The sequence below is a fragment of the Tamandua tetradactyla genome, chromosome X (assembly GCF_023851605.1).
Source record: "Tamandua tetradactyla isolate mTamTet1 chromosome X, mTamTet1.pri, whole genome shotgun sequence".
NCBI classification, from domain to species: Eukaryota; Metazoa; Chordata; class Mammalia; order Pilosa; family Myrmecophagidae; genus Tamandua; species Tamandua tetradactyla.
The window spans coordinates 95,226,376-95,249,016 of NC_135353.1; the positions used below are offsets into that span (position 1 = coordinate 95,226,376).

Consider the following 22,641-nt stretch of genomic DNA (forward strand, 5'->3'; position numbering starts at 1 on the left):
GGTTTCCATTGGTTTTTTTTCCCCCATCTCTTCTATTGTTCCTTTCATTCCCATAAGTTCTGTGATTTTTTTCAGACTGTTGATTTCTTCTTTTAGTTTGCCTAGTGTCTTCTTTATATCCTCCCTGAACCTGTTGATTTGAGTTTTGGTTAGATTTTCCATGTCTGTTTGAACGTCCTGAATTAGTTGTTACAACCATTGTATCTCATTTGAAGAGTTGGTTGGTTGCTTTGACTGGGCCATATTTTTCAGTTTACTAATATGACTCATTATTTTTAGCTTGCATCTAGGCATTAGATTTCCTTAATTAGTTTATCTGGAGATTGGTTTTAGTCTTTTACCTAGGATTTCCTTGCTGGATGGCTTTGTTCTCTATCTGTTCTTTGACATTCACTTTAATTTATTCTAGATCTCTAGCATAGGTTCTGTTTAAATTATCAGAATTTTTCAATTCTTGTTTTTCTGTTTCTTGTCCTGACTATATGGAGCCTTTCTTCCTTTTTTTTTTTTTTAGAGAGGTCTTCTCAGATATTACAGACCCCAGATTTTCCCTGACCAGCAGGCTGATATCTCAGGAGGAAAGAGTAGCCAGCTTCAGTTTTTCAGTCCCTGGGGCCTGAATTCCTTAGAGGAGAAATTCCACTTGAGTTGGGCCCCGCCTTTCTCTTGGAAAAGATACACACTTTAGGGAATTAACTCTTTCATCAGACTAGTTACTTTGTCTCTCAGACCATCTTAATTTTGCCCTTGTCCCGCAGGAGTGCTGGAGCCTGTGAGTGCTTCTGGTTTTGTCTAATGAACTGTTAAGGGGTAGAGAAAAAGCCTTTTCAGAGCAGATCTCCTGCTCCTGGAGTTTGTCAATCAAGAGCTTAAGTTGGTATGTGGCTCTTTGTACCTCTAGGCTCTGTGTGTCCCCTTCTCTTGGGGTACCGCCCTTTTCCATTATTTTGTGCTGTCCAACTCAAAAAGCTTCTGGAGTTTTCTTTTTCTGTTTTTTCCCATCTGCCCCACTGCTTTTCTGGGGGACCAAAATCTCCTAGTACCTTTAGTGCTTATTCCCGATTTATCTGTGCTGGGGGCCTACTTACAATAGTCAGAATTTGTTAATTACTTCTGCAAGTGGAGCTTGCTTGAGCTAAGCCCTTGCTCATATGAAGTCTGTTTCCTTTCCCCTCGGGGAACCAGCCTGCAGTGCCCATGGAGGAGGGGCACTGACGTCCTTGTCTTGGGGGACTTATAGTTCTATGTGGGTTCTCAGCTGTTCTGTCTGGTCCAGACTGGTGTACCCTGTGTGTCTGGTCACTAGTGTTCTCTCAGCAGTTGTTGTATACCATTCCTGGCTATTTACTAGTTGCTGTGGAGGAAGAACTAAATTCCACACCTCACTAAGCTGCCACCTTGCCCACCTCACTCAAAAAACAAGTACTTTTGAAAAATGAACCAACACTACCAGAAGCTTTTTACTAAGTTGAGAAGCATGATTTATACCCTAGAATACTTTTTAGCTCATGTTGCCCATTTGATCCAACTACCTGCTAACCATTGGTCACACAAATTTTAGGGTATAATGTAAGGCCATATAATAAGGTAATATTGAAGTGGTTTATTAAATAGTGGACTTTTCCCCTTAAAATTTTGTTTTCTCCTAGGGGACTTAACATCCTTAGATTAGACAAGTAAGATGGACACTGTATGGCAATTGTATTGTATAGTTCAGCTGTGAAATATGGTGAAACAAGTTTGCTTTGTGAATGTCATAACCTGTATCTTTTCATCTTGCCTACATCATGTTTTAGGTGTCTGTTATTTGACAATGATTTATAGTCTTCTCTATTTATATGTCTCAGCTTTGTCAAGTTTATGCTTTCCTGATTAAACTAATATGTTGAGTAAGAACCATCAACAAATTTCTTACAAATTATGTGTTATTGAATAGTCTTGCATATGGAATCTATGTGTTTATTATTCATGTAGATTAATTAGTCATATCTATTGCTTTACCTTCTTAGAATCCACATTCAAATCTGTCACAAGATCTGAATTAAATCAGTTGTTTCTGTTGAGCTTGAACTTTAACCTCCAAAATAAACTTTAAATAAAACCAGGGGAATTTTGTCTATAAAATGAAAGTCTTTTCTTTTTTTCTTTGGTATTTGCCTTATTACTCAGTCCTAATTTTCACGAATTGGTAACTCATATAAAGTATAAAAGAATTTCCTTTTGCTGAACTGAGGTGTTTTCTTTTCTTCTGGTTTGTTTTTTTTTTTCTCTGTAGGACAGAGTGTTCTGGTCTGTGAAGGCCCTACCACTTTAGAAATTGCCCAAGTACTTTGTTCAGTTTTCTTTTCTCCTTTTTTGCCTTGCTAATTAAATCTCCCTTAGTGTTCTTAGTCATTATTTTCTTTCTCTCCTTCTAGTCCTTTTAGGGCTAGAGAGGTATAAACAAGGCAACAATTTGTTTCACTTTGTTCAGAAATATTGGGTCCTTTTTGGTAGCACTGGTTACGGAACCCTTAGTTATCAGAGGCCATTCTGAAAGATATTAAGTATTGAAGAATTTCAGACTACTAAAATGTCTGAAAGCAATGGATTCTTTAGATGACCTAGATAATACTTTCATAATCAGAAAAGGAAAAGTTATTTTAAAATCAAATTTAATACCCTTAGCAAACCGACCATATTGACTGTTAATGTGGCATCATATAAATACGGCTTACCTTAAGCTGCTTTTATGGTGATTTTACTTTTTTCCTAATTCCATTCCTTACTTAATAACTCAAATGATAACAATTAAATGAATTCAATTTCTTAATGATATGCCAGACAATGAAAATTGAAAAATTTAGCTGATTGTTTATATATGTAATTTAAACTTTTGATCTAGGAAAGAAAAAGGTTTATGAGACTAAGCCATTTCATTTGTCTTATACTTAATATATACATTAGTTACAGATGAAATTTACTTTTTGTCACTTGATTATAATCTGGTGAAAATTACCAAACTCTTAATATTTAAAAGCAGCAGTAGGATGAAACTCCATATTGAGTATGATTTTGAATGAAATATACTACCATCTAATCTTATTTTTAGATATTTCCTCTACCTAGGGAGCCAGGTCTTCTGGGACCTGAAACACTGACTGTTTTAAAAAATTGTTTTTAATCTATATGCCCTAAAATGGACTCTCTTTGGTATACAGGTCTGTGAGTTTTAACACATGTATGTATATATTCATGTAAATACCACCACAGTCAGGATACAGAAAAATACTATCACCCCAAAAATCTCCCTCAGGTTTCCCATTTATAAGCATACCTTTTCCCCATCCCTAACTCCTGGTAACCACTGATTTGTCCTGTTTGTCATTTATCACAATTTTGTCTTTTTTAGATTGTTGTATAAATGGAGTCGTATAAGGTATGTATTAGTTTGTTAAATACTGCTGGAATTCAATATACTAGAAATGGAAAAGCTTTTTTAAAGGGAATTCATTGAGTTGCAACTTTATAGTTCTTAGGCTCTAAAAATGTCCACACTAAGGCATTCAGGTATAGATACCTAACTCAAGAAAGGCTGATGGGTCCAGAACACCTCTGTCTGCTGGCATCTGCTGGAGTCTTTGGCTTCTTGTTTGAGACAGCTTCCCTGGGGACATTTTCTTTCTGCATCTCCAAATGTCTGGGTTATGTATTGGCTCTCTTGGCTCTGAACCTTTTTCCAAAAATGGTTCCGTCTTAAAGGACTCCAGTAAGCAACCCCACCTTAAATGGGTGGAGACATGTATCCATGGAAACCACCTAGTCAAAAGTCCCCACCCACAATTGTGTGGGTCACATATCTGTGGATACAACTTAATAAAAAAGATCCCACCCAACAATATTGAATCAGAATTAAAGAATATGGCTCTTCTGGGGTACAACAACAATTTCAAACTGACATGATATATAACCTTTTGAGACTGACTTCTGTCTCTCAACATATACCTTTGTCATTTATCAAGTCATCATTCCTTTTTATTCCTGATTAGAACTCCATAGTATGGATGTACCAGTTTGTTTATCCTTTCATCTACTGCAGGACATTTGAGTTGTTTCCAGCATTTGGCTGTTATGACTAGAGCTTCTATAAACAAATACAGGTTTTTGTGTGAACCTGAGTTTTTATTTTTCTAAGGTAGATACCTAAGAGTAGGATTGCTAGTTTGTGGTAGCTGTATTTTTAACTTTACAAGAAACCACCCAACTGTTTTCTGGAGTTGTTATTTTATTATTCCCACCAGTTAGTGATGAAAGTTCAAGTTTCTTCACATCCTTACCAATACTTAGAATTATCAGGTGTAATGATATTGTGTGGTTTTCATTTACATTTCCCTAATGGCTAATGATTTTGAACATTTTTACATGTGCTAATTACCATCCATATGTCCACTGTGGTGAAGTATCTGTTCAAATCTTTTGTCCATTTTTTTAAATGCAGTGCTTATTTTTACTGTTGAGTTTAGTGAGTTCTTTATATATTCTGGGTATGAGTCCTTTCTTGAATATATGACTTTCAAATATTTTCTCCCAGCCTGTAGCTTGTTTTAGAATCTCCTTAACTGTGTCTTATGTAAAACAAAAGATTTTTATTTTGATTCAATCCAATTTATCATATGCTTCCTTTATAAATTATACTTTTGTTCTCATATCTAAGAACTGTTTGCCTAACTCAAGGTCATTAAGATTTTCTCCTATGTTTTTTCTAAAAGTTATATTTTTACCTCATTTTTAAATCTATGTTCCATTTCGAATTAATATTTGCATAAGGTAAGAGGTTTAGGTGGAGGCTAATTTTTTCATGCAAGTGTCCAATTGTTCCAACACCAAGCCTGTACTTTTTCCATTGAATTTCCTTTGTTTCCTTTTGCTGCTGTAACAAATTACCACAAACTTAGTGCCTTGTGATATATTGGCCTTACCCAAATAATCCGAGATACTCTTCCCATCTCAAGACCCTTAACTTATATGCACAGTTGATTTTTCCATGTAAGATAGAATATTCACAGGTTCTGGAATTAGGATGTGCAGATATTTGGGGGGACCATTATTCTGTTGGCCACAGTTACATTTGCAGGGACTTTTTCTGGAGTCTGTTCTCTTTCCTTGATCTCTATGTCTCTTTTTTTTTGCCAGTACCATATTGTCTTCATTACTGTAGCTTTTTAGTAAGTCTTAAAATTGGGCAATGTGATTCTTTGAACTTTCATCTTATTTTTCAAAGTTGTTTTAGCTTCTCTAACGTCTTTGCTTTTCTATATAGATTTTAGAATAATCTTATCTATACCTACATAAAAAGTTTGCTGGAAGTGTAGTATTGGAATCATAGTAAATCTATAACTCAATTTGGAGAGAATTGACATCCTTACTATGTTGAGTCTTCCAATCTGTGTACCCATTGTGATTTTCCATTTATTTAAGTCTTTATTTCATCAGCACTTGTAACTTTCAGCCTACAGATCCTGTACATGTTTGAATAGATCAATGGTTTTTAACCAGGAATGATTTTGCCCCTTAGGGGACATTTGGCAGTACCTGGAGACATTTTTGTTTGTCAAACCAGGCAGAAGGTGGGGGTGGTATAGAAACGGGGCATGCTATTGGGGATGTAATGGGCAGAAGCCAGGGATGCTGCTGAACATCCTAAAGTACAGAGAACATCTCCTCTTACAACAAGGAGTTATGTAACCTGATATATCAATATTGCTGGAGGTTGAGAAACCATGGGTTAGATTTATATGTAAGGATTTCTTTTTTTGGGTGGAGGGCGTTGTTGTAAATGTTTTTGTTTTTAATGTTAGTTTCCAATTGCTTACTGCTTGTATATTGATATATTAGGAGTTATATTACTCATTATAATATGTTGATAATTATCGGTATATTTGGATTCTAATCTACCATTTTATTATTTGTTTTCTCCTTGTGCCATATTTATTTTGTTACTGTTTCACCTTTCCTACCTTATTTTGTGTTATTTGAACAAATTTTACTGTGCAATTTTAGTTTATTTGTTGCATCTTTTAGTCTATCTTTTCGTATAATGTTTTAGTAGTTCTAGGGATTAAAATGTACATACTTAACTTGCACCGTCTACTTAAAATCAGTATTTTATCATGTCAAATGGAATGTAGAAACCTTACTGCCCTATAAGTCCCTTTACCTTCCCCCTTTATGTTTATAATTTATTCCATATCTGTATACATTGAAAAGCCCATCAACTGTTTTAATTTTTTCTTTGAATCATCAAACATATTTTACAGAGCTTAAGAGGAGATTCAGCTATTATATGTACATAGATATTTACCCTTTCTATTGTTCTTCCTTCATTCCTGATGTTCCAAGATTCTTTCTCCTTTCTTTTCCCAGGTATATAAAGAATTTCCTTTATAGTTCTTTTAGAACAGGTCTGCTGGAGACAAATTCTCTCTCTCTCTCTCTCTCCCTTTTTTTTTTTTTTCATATGAGAATGTCTTGATATCCCCTTCATTCCCAAGGCTAGTTTTGCTGGGTCTGTGATTCTAGGTTGACAGTTATTTTCTTTGAGCACTTAAGAAGTATTGAGCCACTTTTTGATGGCCTCCATATAAATTTGATGTGATTTGAATTGTTTTTTTCCTTGTAATTTCCCTCCAGGTGCTTTTAAGATTTTTTCATTTCTTTAGTTTTCAGAAGTTTAGTTAGGGTGTGGCTTAGTATGGATTTCTTTGAGTTTATCACTGTTTGGGTTTCATTCAACTTCTTGAATCATACATTTGTGTCTCTTGCCAAATTTGGAAAGTTACAACCATTATTTTCTCTAATAGTTTTTACTCCCACCCTCTTTCTCCTTCTAGGACTCTGATAATAGTGGTGTTAGATTTTTTGTTATAGCTTAGCAGGTATTTGAATCTCTGTTAACTTTTTTTGGTCTATTTTCTCTCTGTTTTTCAGGTTGGATAATTTATTCGTTCTATGTTTAAATTCACTGATTTTTTCCTCTGTCCTCACCATTCTACTGTAGACCCCATTTTTTTTAGTTTTTAGCTTTAGTTATTATTTTGTCAGCTCCATAATTTCTACTTGGTTCTTTATTTCCTCTGGTTGCTGAAGCATTCTGTTTTTGTTTGTTTTTTTTTTTTCATTTGTTTTCAGTGTGTTCCTCAATGTTCCACAAAGTAGTTTTATGATGACTACTTTCAAATCCTAGTCAGATAATTCTAACATTTTGTCATCTCAGTCTTGGTGTCTTTTGATTATATTTTCTCTTTCAAGTTGATGTCTTACTGGTTCTCTTTCAAGTTGATGTCTTACCTGAACCTGGACATTTTGAATATTTTGTTATGAGATTCTAGATCTTATTTGAATCTTCTGTTTAGCAAGCCTCCTCTTGACAACTACTCCAATTGGGAGAGGGAGATGTTTCCTCATTACTTCCAGGTGGGAATGAAAGTCCAGATGTCGCCCCTACCCCCAGACCCTGGGTACAAAAGGTTCAAATTCCTCAGTAGATTTACAAAACAAGCTATATACTGGGAGAAAATACTCTGCAAACCACCACATCCAAAAAAGGTCCTATATAGAGAATTATTTTTAAAAATTCCTAAAACTCAACAGTAAAATAAAAACAGTCTAGGTGCTTGGATAGTTCAGTGGTAGAATTCTCACCTACCATGCAGGCAACCTGGGTTCGATTCCTGACCCATAAACTCAAAAAAAAAAAAAAAAGAACATTCAAGAAATCTTGCTGCAATAATGGGATATTCACATGGAAAAAAAATGGAATGTGACCCCCACCAGATAGCATACAAAAAAAAATAGTCCAATTATAAAATGTGTAAAAGACATAATAGACATGTCCCCAGAGAGGAGATATGGGTGGCAAATAAGCACATAAAAAATGTTCAAATTATTGCCACTAAGAAAATACAAATTAATACCACAATGAGCTGTCACTCACTACATACCTATTAGACTACTTTCAAAATAGTGTTTAATATCAAATGTTGGCAAAGATGCAGAGAAACAGAATCTCTCATAGCTTTTTTGTTGAGAATTAGAATGGTGGAGAAATGTAAAGTGGAAGAATATGGCAGTTTCTTAAACAGTACAAAATAGACTTGCTATAGGACTTAGGAAGGCATTTTTCACAGAGAAGTGAAAACTCATGTCCACACAAAAACCTGTATGCAGGTGTTCATAACAAGTTTATTTATAATAGCCACAAACTGGAAACAACCAAAATGTCTTTTAGGAGTAGATGATTGAACAAATTCTGTACATCGATGAAATACGTAACTCAGCAATAAAAAGGAATGAATTATTGATATCTGCAGCAACAACCTGTATGGGCCATGAGCATTATGCTGTTTGGGAAAAAAGCAATCTCAAAAGATTACATATTGTATTATCAAAATGACTAAACTGTGGAGATCAAGGACAGATTAGTGGTTGCCAGAGGACAGGCATGGGGCGATTGGGATGGGGTGGGAGTAGGGATAAGTATGAAGGGATAGCACAAGGGAGTTCTTTTGTGGTGATGGAATAGTTCTCTTGATTGTGGTGGTGGTTACATGAATCTGTACATAGGTTAAAATTTGAATAAAACCATACAGCCACATACACTCGCACACATATACACAAATACACATGAATTTCAGGTTAAAAAGTGGTGGAAGCTAGCTTTAAATAAATGATTTATAGTAATTAATTAGTAAGATGCATATATATTAAAAAAGCAAGTTGCTAACAATATGTATAACTTGATCCTATCACGTTGAAAAAGCTGTATACCTATAGACTTGTAAATGCATAAAAAATGTCCAAATAAAAGAAGACATGGAATTGTCCCTGGAAAGTATGGTGCAATTGTGGCTTGGAATTTGAGGTAAATTGGGGAGGATGAGGTAAACTTAAAGGGACATTTTCACTCTTGACCCCCTAGGTATGTTAAGTTTTGATGGAAAAAAAAGGAAATAAGTCATCATTATTATATTAGATTAATGAAACAGACTACTCTATATACAAAAGAAGTTTTTCAAAAATGGTACAAGTACATTTTATTTGCCTGGGTAAAATCTGAAAGGTTGTTCACATAAACTGTCAGCTGTCGGTCAGCAAAGGACTTATAGAAGCCTATCTTATATGTTGCTAAAATACTGAATTTCTTTTAATGGAAAACATATGTTCGTATTGCAATGTTAAAAGTTGTCAGAATAGTTTGATAGGATATAAGTAAATTTTTCAGCGAACTGTGAGGTTAAAGTGTGATTTAAAATGAAGCAATAAAAAATTGCTCTTGGCAATATAAAAATAAAAGATTTCTCTATAGAAAAAGCATCATGAGTAAAATAAAAATACTAATTTCACTAATGGGAAAATTAGCCACAACGAAGGGCTGACATAGAAAGATAGATAGATAGATGAAGATAGATATGCATACTGTGTACATGCATAATGTATATATATTTGTGTTTACATATATTTATTTATGTATTGTTTATACATGAATATATATAATGTGACTATACACCAGATTGCATTAATAGAATACAAGTAGATAAAGAAAATTTGAAAAGGACATCAAAGATTTTTTTTTCCTTTTTTTTTGAATTTATTTATTAATTAAAAAAATTTAACAAATGAACTAAAACATCAACATATATAATCAGTAATTCACAATATCATCACTTAGTTGCATATTCATCATTTCTTAGAACATTTGCATCAATTCAGAAAAAGAAATAAAAAGACAACAGAAAAAGAAGTAAAACGAAAACAGAAAAAAAAAGATTATACATACCATACTCCTTACCCCTCGCTTTCATTAGCATTTCATACTAAATTTATTTTAACATTTGTTCCCCCTATTATTTATTTTTATTCCATATGTTCTACTCGTTTCTTGACAAGGTAGATAAAAGGAGCATCAGACACAAGCTTTTCACAATCACACAGCCACGTTGTGAAAGCTGTATCATTATTCAGTCATCCTCAAGAAACATGGCTACTGGAACACAGCTCTACATTTTCAGGCAGTTCCCTCCAGCCTCTCCATTACATCTTGAATAACAAGGTGATATCTACTTAATGCGTAAGAATAACCTCCAGGATAACCTCTTGACTCTGTTTGGAATCTCTCAGCCATTGACACTTTGTCTCATTTCCCTCTTCCCCCTTTTGGTCGAGAAGGTTGTCTCAATCCCTTGATGCTGAGTCTCAGCTCATTCTAGGATTTCTGTCCCACATTGCCAGGAAGGTCCACAAGGTTCACACCCCTGGGAGTCATGTCCCACATAGACAGGGGGAGGGTTGTGAAGTTGCTTGTTGTGTTGGCTGGAGAGAGAGGCCACATCTGAGCAACAAAAGAGTTCTCTTTTGGGTGACTCTTAGGCCTAATTTTAAGTAGGCTTGACCTATCCTTTGTGGGGTTAACTTTCATATGAACAAACCCCAAGACTGGGGGCTTACCCTATAGCTTTGGTTGTCCCCACTGCTTGTGAGAATATCAAGAATTCTCCACTTGGGGAAGCTGAATTTTCCCCTTTTCTCACCATACCCCTCAAGGGGACTTTGCATATGCATTTTTATTCACTGTTCAAATCCTTCTGGGATTTATCAAGGCATCACTCTGGACAAACCAACAAAATTTCATGTCCTACCCAAGATTCCAAGTACATAAGGTGTTCAATCAAACCATCTATATAAGTTATATTAGGAAATGCAGTAGTCAAAATATAAATTTTGTACCAAATAAACATTTTTTGCTTTAGTCTCACACATAAGATGAGATTTTAAAATATTAATTACCATCTATTTTCAGCACCCTGCAGTAATGACATTCCTTTGTTCTTCCTCATGCAAAGACATTATTAAAATTTGTACATTTTGTCACTATCATTATACACTCTAGGCATTCCTAGATTATACCAGAAAGATTTTTTTAAGTGGTGGACTTTGTATGAGGTCTGTAGTCTAGTTAACAGTAATGTGCCAGTGTCAACGCTCTGGTTTTGATAATGAGCTACAGCTATATATCATCATTGGGAAAAGTTGAATGAAGAATACACGGGACTCTCTGTACTACTTTTGCAGCTCCCTATGAGACAATAATTATTCCAAATAAAGCATTAAATAGGATTCTCATTTGTCAGATGGTTTAGGTTTTATTTTACTGAGGGTGGACTCTTTGGGAAAATCAGTAATTGCTATATCTCATCCCCCAAAATGTCATAAGACCAATGGAACCCATACGTTTGGAATAAAATAAACTTCTGTACATAGTATAATCCTTTCTATTTCTTTGACATTTTTATTTCTTTCTGTTTATAAATTGAATAAAAATTTAATTAAAACACAGAATAGATGATGTTCACATGCTTTATACACTTACAAGGATGTTCCCAAATTTTAATCAAACCCAAAGACATTTGTGTGAAAGTTAAACTGTACAACTGTTATTGGTACAATCATGTCAATCATCACACGCTGTGGTTGAGGCAAAGAGATAACAGATTGTGTTATGAGAATTATGTACTAATATAACTCACTTTTTGTTTTCTCCTACTCAAGAACCTGAGATCTGCTGCAATTTGTTTAAAATTTTTGTGACATAATTTATAACTCTAGCTGGTTTAAATTGTAATTTGAGAGCATCTATTTTAGGGTTTAAAAGAAGAAAAATATATGGTGCCTGCCTTGTAAGCTGCTGATACCACTATGGTATACTAGGGTAAAAATCTGAATTTCAACTCAGACCTGGATTTTAATCTCAGCTCTACTGACCAGTTGAGCCACTAAACCTTTGGAGCCTGGGCTTCCCCAGCTGTAGGAATAATACCCGTTTCATAGTGCTGTTATTTCATTCCGTCCTCATATTTGTGATAACTACATTACCTGAGTCATATAACTGCTGCTAACTAAATATTTGTTTTGCCAGTATTATCCCACTCATCTTTATTGAATATAAAGGATTCATTACAACAGTTCTTAACTGATAGAAGCAATTTCAATCTTACCAATCAAGATTTTAGGTATACAGTTATCTTAGCAATTAAGTAGGTGTTTAATATTCAACAGTATCATTAAAATATAAAACATATATTGGGATGCTTCTAAGAACATAACATTATGGGATAAATTGCTTCAAACTTTAAGATTTCTAACTTCTAAAATATAATCTAACAGAATATATTAGAAGACCATTTCAAATAGAAAGAGGCAGAGCATATTAGGGTTTACATGGTATGTTTTTTCCACCTTTTACTGTCATCCTTGAAATATGTCTTAAATTAGTTTCTGATAAACCACATATTTTTTTAAAATCCACTCAATAATATTTAAATGGAACATTTATATTTAGTGTATTCAACATTAAAATTGCATTTAAATCTGCCTTCTTTTCGTGTGCTTTCTATTTGTGCTCACTGATTTCTCTTAACTTTTTATTTTAGTAACATGTACAACTCAAAATTTCCCATTTTAACTACTAAAGTGTACAATTCAGTGGTATTAATTACATTTACAGTATCATGCTATAATCACCAATATTCATTACCCTAACTTTTTTATAATCTCAGAGACTTTTTACCCATTAAGAAATAACTCATCCTCTACCTCCACCCCAGTAACCTCTGCTTATTCTATATATTTCATATAAGCAAGACCATACGATATTTGTCTTTTTGTTGGCTTATTTCACTCCACATCATGTCTTCAAGGTTCACCCATGTCCATAGCATGTGTCAAACTACACTCCTTTTTACAGATGAGTAATATTTCATTGTATGTGTATACCACATTTTGTATGTACATTCATCTGTTTATGGACACTTGGATAGCTTCCATCTCTTGGTAATTGTGAATAATGCTGCTATGAACATCAATGTACAACTATCTCATTGTGCCCCTGCTTTCAGTTCTTTGGAGTATATAGGTTGGTTTTTGAAAACTTGGTTTGGTATTCAATAAGTTTTGCTTTGTATTGTATTTGGAGCAAAGAAGTTTCTTATGTGGGGCATGCAACTAGATCTGTTAGTGTTTGTTTTTTCCCCGTATTAATCAGCCACAGATGTTTTAACTTATCTGCTTTTGAGATTCATTTTGCTGTATAATTTCAGTTTTACCATTATTTTGGTGAAAAAATCATTCAACGAATATTTACTGAGTACTTACTATATACAAAGCATCATACTCTGTATGGGTGGAACAAAAAGTAATATGACACAGATCCTCAAGGGTTTGGTAAGAAAGGAAAATATATACAGAAATAACTATATTATAAACTAGTTTGTAGTAACCGACAGAAACACTGTAGGATTTCAGATAACTGCAAATACTTTTGAGTGGTCAGGGATGATTTCATGGAAACAGGAGCAGTTGAATAATTCACATAGCTTGTAAAATGAATATTAAAATGGCATTCAGTATGATGAGAGAATCCTGAAATAACCACCCTCCCAATGCCAATGATTTTATCTTTACAAATTGGGATACTCATCCAGTTCTAATAAATGGTTAATATCTCAACATTGTCATAAATGCTAATTTGAAGTACAGATCTGTACTTTTATACAAAAACATTTTGCATATGATGGGTAATTGCTGTTTTTGTGTCTTTAGGCCATGAATATTGTGGTTCCCTTCATGTTTAAATATGCTGTAGACAGTCTCAACCAGATGTCGGGAAACATGCTGAACCTGAGTGATCCACCAAGTACAGTTGCAACCATGGCAACAGCAGTTTTGATTGGCTGTACGTGTGATTCTTTAATCCATCCACAGATGTTGACTTTCTTCAATAGGTTTCATCATATGAACCCATGACATTTTCACCAGAAATAAAACTTAGCATTTTGGATGTTTATTGTTTTGTGTGAGATTTTTTGAGTGTTTAAAAAAAATTCATTGTACGTTATACGTTCCAGAATTTCTACGATAACAATCATGTTTCCCAAGTTCTAAAAACAATGTTATAAAATAAGATGTTAAATGTATAGAAACCTCTAATTGTTGGTTCTTTATAAGATATGTTTCCAGTAAGGCTACTTTGTTGCTGTTGTTATTGGCTGTTAAATAGGAAATAGCTAATGAGATAAACACACACACATACATACATTAGTACTTTATTTGAAAAGAACACCATATGAGTGCTGTATGTGTATTCATTTAAAAGGACATTATGAGACTCAGGAGTCTAAAAGTTCTTACTGTTTAACTTTAGTCAAGGTGCTTGAATTTTCAGTGGTCTTAATTTTATCATTTGTTAATTAGAGAACAAAATTAGATTTAAAAAAACTGTCCACAAATACTGTACATTTATTCACAATAAGGCCACATGACTGTTGTTTACTAAAAGCATTTTAATTTGAAGAAAATTCACCAGCATCTGGAATCTCTGAAGGAATATAACCCTGAAAGGGATCCATCATGGTAGAAAGGTCAGTCCTCACTAAGAAGATACCTAGGTTTCTTATAGCGTAAGTTTTCTTTGGTGTATTCATTCATTGAATTATTCATTGTACAAATATTTTCTGAGGCCTTAACTGTTTTTACATTTTTATGATTCCAATGTCTTTACAACACTTTTTTCTTTCTTTTAATTTTTATCATTTCTTTTTATCATTAGATGGTGTATCGAGAGCTGGAGCTGCCTTTTTTAATGAAGTTCGAAATGCAGTATTTGGCAAGGTAGCCCAAAATTCGATTCGAAGAATAGCCAAAAATGTCTTTCTTCATCTTCACAACCTGGACCTGGGTTTCCACCTGAGCAGACAGACAGGAGCTTTATCTAAGGCTATTGACAGAGGGACCAGGGGTATCAGTTTTGTTCTGAGTGCTTTAGTTTTTAATCTTCTGCCCATCATGTTTGAAGTGATGCTTGTAAGTGGTGTTTTGGTAAGTAACACATTTTTCATAAAAAGCTTTTATGTATACATTTTCTTTAGTAGCTATTTAATCTTTGGAGCTATTGTGTTGTTGCATGCCCATGGGTTTGAAAGTGAACCTTGATGCCGAAAGGATTACACAGCTTCTTCAGTTATTTTGCCACAAGCTTCAAGGGGCTGTCCCAGTTCCTTGTCATATTATCGTAGAGAACTGCTCAGTTCTACACATATTAAATTATTAGCTAGTACTTGAAAAGTTTTTGTTAGCAATGATATTTGTGTTTGACACTGGATTGTTATACTCAGTGTATCTGGATTTCTCTTCACCATTCCTAACATTTTGTGAAAATTCATTTTATAGCTAAAAGTGGGTAGATATTTTCTATTCCTCTTTAGGCTTATTGCACTATTTTATTATCAGCATTTGATGATAGTATCAAAGTGGCAAGTAAAATTTGACTTTCTTCCCTTGTTATCTAAAGTAGATTTTCTAGTCTTTGATTTCTCACCAAATTAATGAGCCACACAACTTCCCAACATCATATTTTATGTTAAAATATTTCCACTAAGAATTGCTGTTGTTGATTAGACACTATTTGGCAAAACCAGTACTACCGTACATTTTTTCTTTTCCGTTTTCTAGTATTACAGATGTGGTGCCCAGTTTGCATTGGTAACCCTCGGGACACTTGGGGCATACACAGCATTCACAGTTGCAGTCACACGGTGGAGGTAAGGTATTCCCCAGAGGCCAGTCAAGCTTGAGAAATTAGTTATGCTTTTATAGCAAACATTTCATGGCCATGCAAACCTTTGTCTTACAGAACTAGATTTAGAATAGAAATGAACAGAGCGGATAATGATGCAGGTAATGCTGCCATAGACTCACTGCTGAATTATGAAACTGTGAAGGTAATATGTCTCATTATACTTTCTTCTATCTTTCAAATTCACTGATTCATTCTGATATTTAATTAGATAAGTGCTATAAATTTGAGCTTTAGATTCTCAAGCTGTTGAAGGATAGGAACCTGGTGTGAAGGAATAATATGACTTTATTGTTTCTCTTTTGTTTAGTAATTGTCCTTTTCTCCTCAGTTTTTGTTTGGCACCATTAGAATTATCCCTTCTGAATAAATTTGTAAGTGATAGGAGTACAGTTAGCATCTTGATTTAAAATGAACACTGAGCTAATCAAACTGACATATAAGTTTATGGAATAGATAGTTGACTCTTTCTATCCCTCAGAGAGCCTGGCATATTACTTTTCGTTAATTCTTTTATTTATTTGTTCATTTTTCCATTCAACAAATACTTAGTGCCTCTTGTAAGTAAACCACTATGCTAAGTGCTGTGGTAGGGGGAGAAGTGGTTTAAAAAAAAAACACTAACATATAATCCCTGCCCTCCCAGAACTTTATAATCCACTGGGAGAATTACGGCTGAGTATGCAGGTGACTATACAACAGGCGTAACGTGGTGGGGGCAAAGAGAGGTATCAGTTCAGAGTTTCAGGGGATCAGGTTTGTGAAGGAAGTGTTATTGAAGGCTGTTTGTAGATCTGGATTTAGATTTACTAAGCATGCAGTAAATGCTCATTGGATGAATTCTGTGGACTTTTCAAATATAATCTTTGTTGAAAAACTGCAGTATTACCATAGTTCAATGTTTTGAAAGTGAATCTTTTTTAATGATGTGTGCAGTACAAAATTGCACCCATACATGAAATCTTAAGGAAAGTATACTAATCATGTAAAAGAATAAATTTTGATTATACTTGTATATGTTACTATTTTATATATTCTGTAGTATTTTAATAATGAAAAATATGAAGCTCAGAGATATGATGGATTTCTGAAGACATATGAGACTGCTTCATTGAAAAGTACCTCTACTCTGGCTATGCTGAATTTCGGTCAAAGTGCTATTTTCAGCATTGGTTTAACAGCTATAATGGTGCTCGCCAGTCAGGGAATTGTAGCAGGTAATGGGACTGTAGTTATCATATTTATAGACTGTCTTACTTAACCTTTATGAATAATGAAAAGAATGTGTATATTAATTATAATTGTAAAGTATGTTCAATAAAGAGCTTTAACATCCTTGGAAAATACTTTCCTTTGTTGTACCAGAATATATTCTCATGATTGTTTGATAATTTCTTTTTTACTTCCTTTTTAAAATACTGCCAGTTTAGCACTGACCTTCTCTTTGATTGGTATTACTATTTATATATTTTGTGGATCTACAAATTGAATCTTTCATGAGAAATTTTATTTAATACCTAATATTAAATAAATTCTCTCTTGTAGACTTGGAAAGCAGTGTAATTAATTTGATGGTTAGCCCAAAGAGCTAAAATGGAAGCCATCTTTTTAAAAAATTACCAGTAATCTTGTAATCTTTTAATCTTTCTATTAGTTTCTCATTTGCAAGGCATTTAAAAAAGTGTCTGTACCTCTTTTTTTGTAAGAACCCACTCAATTAGGAGTCATTTATTCACTGTGACCTTAGTACCTGGTTTATCATTCCCAGTCGTGATACCCATTTCCTCCCATTTTTAAATATATACTCTTCTTAAAAATTTCTAGTTTATACTTCAAATAATCTATTGGTAATGTCTTAGGAAGTAAGGGAAGATTTTTAGCATCCCATTTCCTCACTTAAACCATTCCTTTTTGGTATATTTACAGTGTATGGGAGGAGTTTGCTCGTTCCACTTAACAGATACCAAGTTCCTAAATCATAGATTAAAATGCCTTAAAATTTAAGTAGGCCCAAGGGTTGCTGACTATGTATATTTTAAACTTTATTTCAAAGTAATATACATTAAACTTCTCTGTCTTAAACTCAACAAGTTTGTAACATTCATCTAAAATATCCTTTTTTTTTTTTCAACTGCATATTATTTTAAGGTACCCTGACTGTTGGAGACCTAGTAATGGTGAATGGACTGCTTTTTCAGCTTTCATTACCCCTTAACTTTCTGGGAACTGTATATAGAGAGACTAGACAAGCACTCATAGATATGAACACCTTGTTTACTCTACTCAAGGTAGACACCCGAATTAAAGTAAGTAATCTGTGCTCTACCTTTTTAAATGTTTGTGAGCATCAACATATTAATAGGATTATTCTAGAGAAATATTCTTACATCACCATTTTCAGTTTCTTTTGTTTAAGAATTAGAACTATCCTGTATATTAAGAAGTTGTTATAGCTTTTACTTCTATGATTAGAAACCTGAAAATATTAGCAGAGTATTATGCCTAGAAACTAAGTTCTCTTAACTTCGAGAATTATTTGTGCTTGCAATTAATTTACTTTTTCTAATAATAAATAATGCAGAATTTGTGATTACCTCTCCTCTCATTCTCCACCTCATTAATCCCCTATCTACCATCCCTCCCGACAGGAGTCTCTCAGAAACCAAAACATTCAGGATTTTTGACCTTAGCAATGAGGAGTGAAAAATGAATCTTTAGAAGTATCCTTGGAACTGGTCTAACTCTGCTTATAGAACTCCTCCTTCCCCATTATTTTCCTTTGTCTCTGTGTGAATCAGCAAATTATCTGCTTGACTATACTCTAGATGGTGTTTAAAGTGGCTTTTTTTTTTCTCTTATCTGCTAGGACAAAGTGATGGCACCTCCCCTTCAGATCATACCACAGACAGCTACGGTGGCTTTTGATAATGTGCATTTTGAATACATTGAAGGGCAGAAAGTCCTTAGTGGACTATCATTTGAAATCCCTGCAGGAAAGAAAGTGGCCATTGTAGGAGGAAGTGGGTCAGGGTGGGTAATTTAGTTATTTATAAAATTTTGCATTGTTGATTGATGATTCCCAATGTAATATTTTTTTCTTTATCGTAATAAAATGGTTATTGTGATCCAAAACAGTGGTTCCCTTTTGCCAGTAGGAGCTAAATAATCTTTTCTCATCTCAAATTTCAGGAAAAGCACAATAGTAAGGCTGTTGTTCCGCTTCTATGAGCCTCAAAAGGGTAGCATTTATGTTGCTGGTCAAAATATACAAGATGTGAGCCTAGAAAGCCTTCGGAGGGCACTAGGAGTTGTACCTCAGGTATTTAAAAAACTATTTTTTGTTTAAAGGTTGATTGGGTTGGTGGATCTGTAACTAGAAAAATTTGACGCCAGGGAGTCAACAAATGTTAATTGTCTGGGTAGAGCCTACAAGTCAAATGTTGTCGCCAAAAAAGAAAAGAATAAAACTTGAAGGGAAAATCTGCATGATGCAGAGATTTCTAAGCCCTAGAATGATGATGTAATGTAGTAGAAAAAGCAGATTGTGGAGTCTGATGGACCTGGAGTCTAATCATAAATATAACCCTTATTAGTTTTAGTCTTGAATTTGAGTTTCCTCATCTGTAAAATGTGATTATAGATTATAGTGTCACGCACCTAGCACAATATCCATCATAGTTTAGTAAATAAAAGCAGTTATTATTGTGAACAATTTTTGACATACTGATATTATAATAATTACAAAGTAGTTTGGTTGCCAACCTCAGGTTTGTATGACTTATTCATAACCATAACCTCATTACCAAAAACAATGCCTAATCCACAGTCGTAATTAAATATTTGCTGTGTAATCCCAAATTTTATTGTGCAAAAAAGTCATTTAAGGAGATTGTTGAAATTCTATCTCCCTTTCACTGTCTCCCCACCCAATTCTGATTTAGGAGGCCTGTGTGGGTCCCAGAAACCTGGATTTTTTAATATACCTCCTAGGGGGTTCTGATATGCATAGTGTATAGACCATATGGTGAGAAACTCTGACCCAAATGGTATGTCAAGTGAACATGACTCTAGCTGTGGCTACTTAGGTTTCAATGATGTGACCCATATTACTCTGTTCCTGTCATTCTCTAGGGCTATTTAAAGAATACCTCATCTTCATGAAAAATAAAACATCTTATTCACAAAGGAAAAATATACATGACTAATAAATGAAAGATGCTCATCCTCGTGGGGGCTCTTAGCAATATAAGTTAAATCAACAATGGTTTACCACTTCTCACCTATCATATTGGCAAGAATTTTGAAACTTAAAATATCTTGTTTAGGCAAGGTTGAATAAAATGGAGAGTGTCTGGTTTTACTGGTAGAAGTGTACAGCTTTCCTGACAAGCAAATTTTCAATATGTATCAAGAGCCTAAAAAATATTCATACCTTTTGTTCCAATAATTCTGCCTCTTAAGAAATTTTAGTGAGGAAATAAACACAGAGGTGAACAAATCTTTATACACAAAAATGCTCATCACAGCATTATTTATAATAGCAAAAAGTTGAAAACAATCTAAACGTCTAACAATGAATAGATAGGTGAATTAGCATCATAGGATCAAATGTCATGCCTTTTTCTTTTTTTTTTTGCATGGACAGGCACCGGGAATTGAACCCGGGTCTCCAGCATGGCAGGCGAGTATTCTGCCACTGAGCCACCACCACACCACCTCATGCAGCCATTTTTTAATGTCATGTTTTTAAAGACTATTGACTGTCATGGGAAAATACTCAAAGACAAAGTTTGTTGAAAAAGAGGATACCGAACAAAATATAGTATCCCAATTTTATAATATGGAATGAATACATCTAACTAGAGAAAAATAAAAAATACACCAAACTAAAATGTTAATGGTAGTTATTACTGGATGGTGGGATTATGGGTTATTTAATTGGCTTTTATTTTACCTTATTTTTTGTATTTTCATGTTTTCTGTAGTTAGCATTTGTTTAACTTTTCTGAATAATGAAGTATTTAAAAAGTAATTTTTCCTATTTACAGAACTTTGACCTCACTGGACTTGTGTCATCTCAATATAATAAATTTTGTATAATAATAGGAGATTTAGAAATTATTTAAATATTACTTAAAATGATATCTGAAACTTGGGCTGATTATGATTTTTAAAAGATTTTAATTAATTAGGCATCCTGGTTAATGTGAATTAATGGGAGTCATCTTATTTATTAATGGGAGTCATTTTATTTCACTTTATTAACTTAAAGCCTTCCAGCCTTTTAGAGACACAGAAGTGGGAGATGGATGCTTTAAGTAAATCAGCTTTTGTATGCCCTGTCAATATACTTCGATATGTCTAATGAATGCTTGCAGTGAACTTTCTTTAAAAAATAGTGCCCAAAATATTTGTTTTCTGTAAGTCCAATTTAAAAGCATCCTAAAACCATATGAAAACATATTCAACCTCATCAGTAATTAGGGAAATGCTAATGCAAACAAAAAGCATATTGTACCCTTAAAAGTAGCAAAAAATTATTAATAGCCAACGTTTTGACTGGCACCTCATACACTATTGGTTGGAGTATATACTGGCAGAGCTTTCTATGGAAGACTGGCAACAATATGAAAGATAAACTTATGCTTATCTTTTAACCCACCAGTGTACTTCTAGGAATCTATCTAACAGAAGTAACTTACATGGGTGTACAAAATCATATTTACAATGATGTTTTATTCCAGCATGGCTTATAACAACAAAATATTGGAAACCACAAAATGTCCATCAGTAGGAGAAATGGATAAATAATGATCCATCCACAGTAGGGAATACAGAGCTGTTAAAAAGAATGAGATAGGTATCTATTACTGACATAAAAAAATCACCAAGATATGTTAAGTAAAAACAGCAGTTTGTGAAATGAAAAAGAAAAGTGTATATTTATGCATAGAAATGCATAGGAAAAAAACCTGAAATGGTACCCAAGAAAGTGTTCATGGTGATTACCTCTGGGAAGCAAAAATGGCTTACAGGGATAAGGTGGGTGATAAAAGGACATCATTTACTCTCTATGCCTATGTATTGTTTGAATTCTTTTAAAAATGAATGTACATATATATGTATGTATATGTAAATCTGCTCCAGGATGCTGTCCTCTTCCATAATACCATTTACTACAACCTCTTATATGGGAACATTAATGCTTCACCAGAAGAAGTGTATGCAGTGGCAAAATTAGCTGGACTCCATGATGCAATTCTCCGAATGCCACATGGATATGATACCCAAGTAGGGGAACGAGGACTCAAGCTCTCAGGTAATCAGAGATTTTAAACCTGCCCATTATCTGCATATTCCCTTCAAATTCTAATTTGTCAGACTCATTTTCTAGAAAATGCCCTGACATAGTTTAAACCTAGTGCTCATCCAGTCACTTTAAGCAAGGTCTCCAGTCTCCTGTCCCTCATTCTGAACAATTTAACATACAGCTGTTCTCAGGTTATGCAAGTCTTTTTTTTCTCTTGCAGTTGCAAACACTATTGGTGCTTAATAGTGTATTAAGTTATTTATATATACTCTGTGATCTTTTTGTTAAAAGAAATCTGAGATCATTATTCACCTGGAAAAGCAGTAAGGGTAGAGAGAAATGATTTGATAGTAAATAGTCTATATCTCATTGTTATTTCCTAGGTCATTCGTAATGTTTTTAAATACTTTAGACATCCTTATACTTGATCCACATTAACTGCTATACTTTGCTTACAGTCAACTTCATTTTCATGTTCTTGTTCGTTTAATGATAAGTAGCTTTGGGGACTTGTACATTTCTATTTAAGTGGTTAATTATGAATGAGATTGCTAATTTTAATAATGAATTATGCTAAAATGACTTTGAAGTTTTTTTGAGGATCCATAAAAATGTTTCTTTGCCCCAAATAAGAAGGATAACTATACCTAATTCCTGAAACTATTAT

General features: G+C 33.9%; 1 protein-coding gene across 3 annotated transcripts in view; it reads left to right on the forward strand.

The window, feature by feature from the left end:
- Window positions 1-22,641, forward strand: part of ABCB7 (ATP binding cassette subfamily B member 7) — a 189,798-nt gene that overhangs the window by 131,061 nt on the left and 36,096 nt on the right. For all 3 annotated transcript variants that reach the window (XM_077145350.1, XM_077145351.1, XM_077145352.1), the window contains 9 exons: window positions 13,633-13,765; window positions 14,639-14,907; window positions 15,541-15,629; window positions 15,722-15,809; window positions 16,707-16,881; window positions 17,813-17,970; window positions 18,531-18,694; window positions 18,854-18,983; window positions 21,812-21,983. In XM_077145350.1, coding sequence (XP_077001465.1) covers window positions 13,633-13,765; window positions 14,639-14,907; window positions 15,541-15,629; window positions 15,722-15,809; window positions 16,707-16,881; window positions 17,813-17,970; window positions 18,531-18,694; window positions 18,854-18,983; window positions 21,812-21,983 — 1,378 coding nt within the window. The remainder of the gene's footprint in view (window positions 1-13,632; window positions 13,766-14,638; window positions 14,908-15,540; window positions 15,630-15,721; window positions 15,810-16,706; window positions 16,882-17,812; window positions 17,971-18,530; window positions 18,695-18,853; window positions 18,984-21,811; window positions 21,984-22,641) is intronic.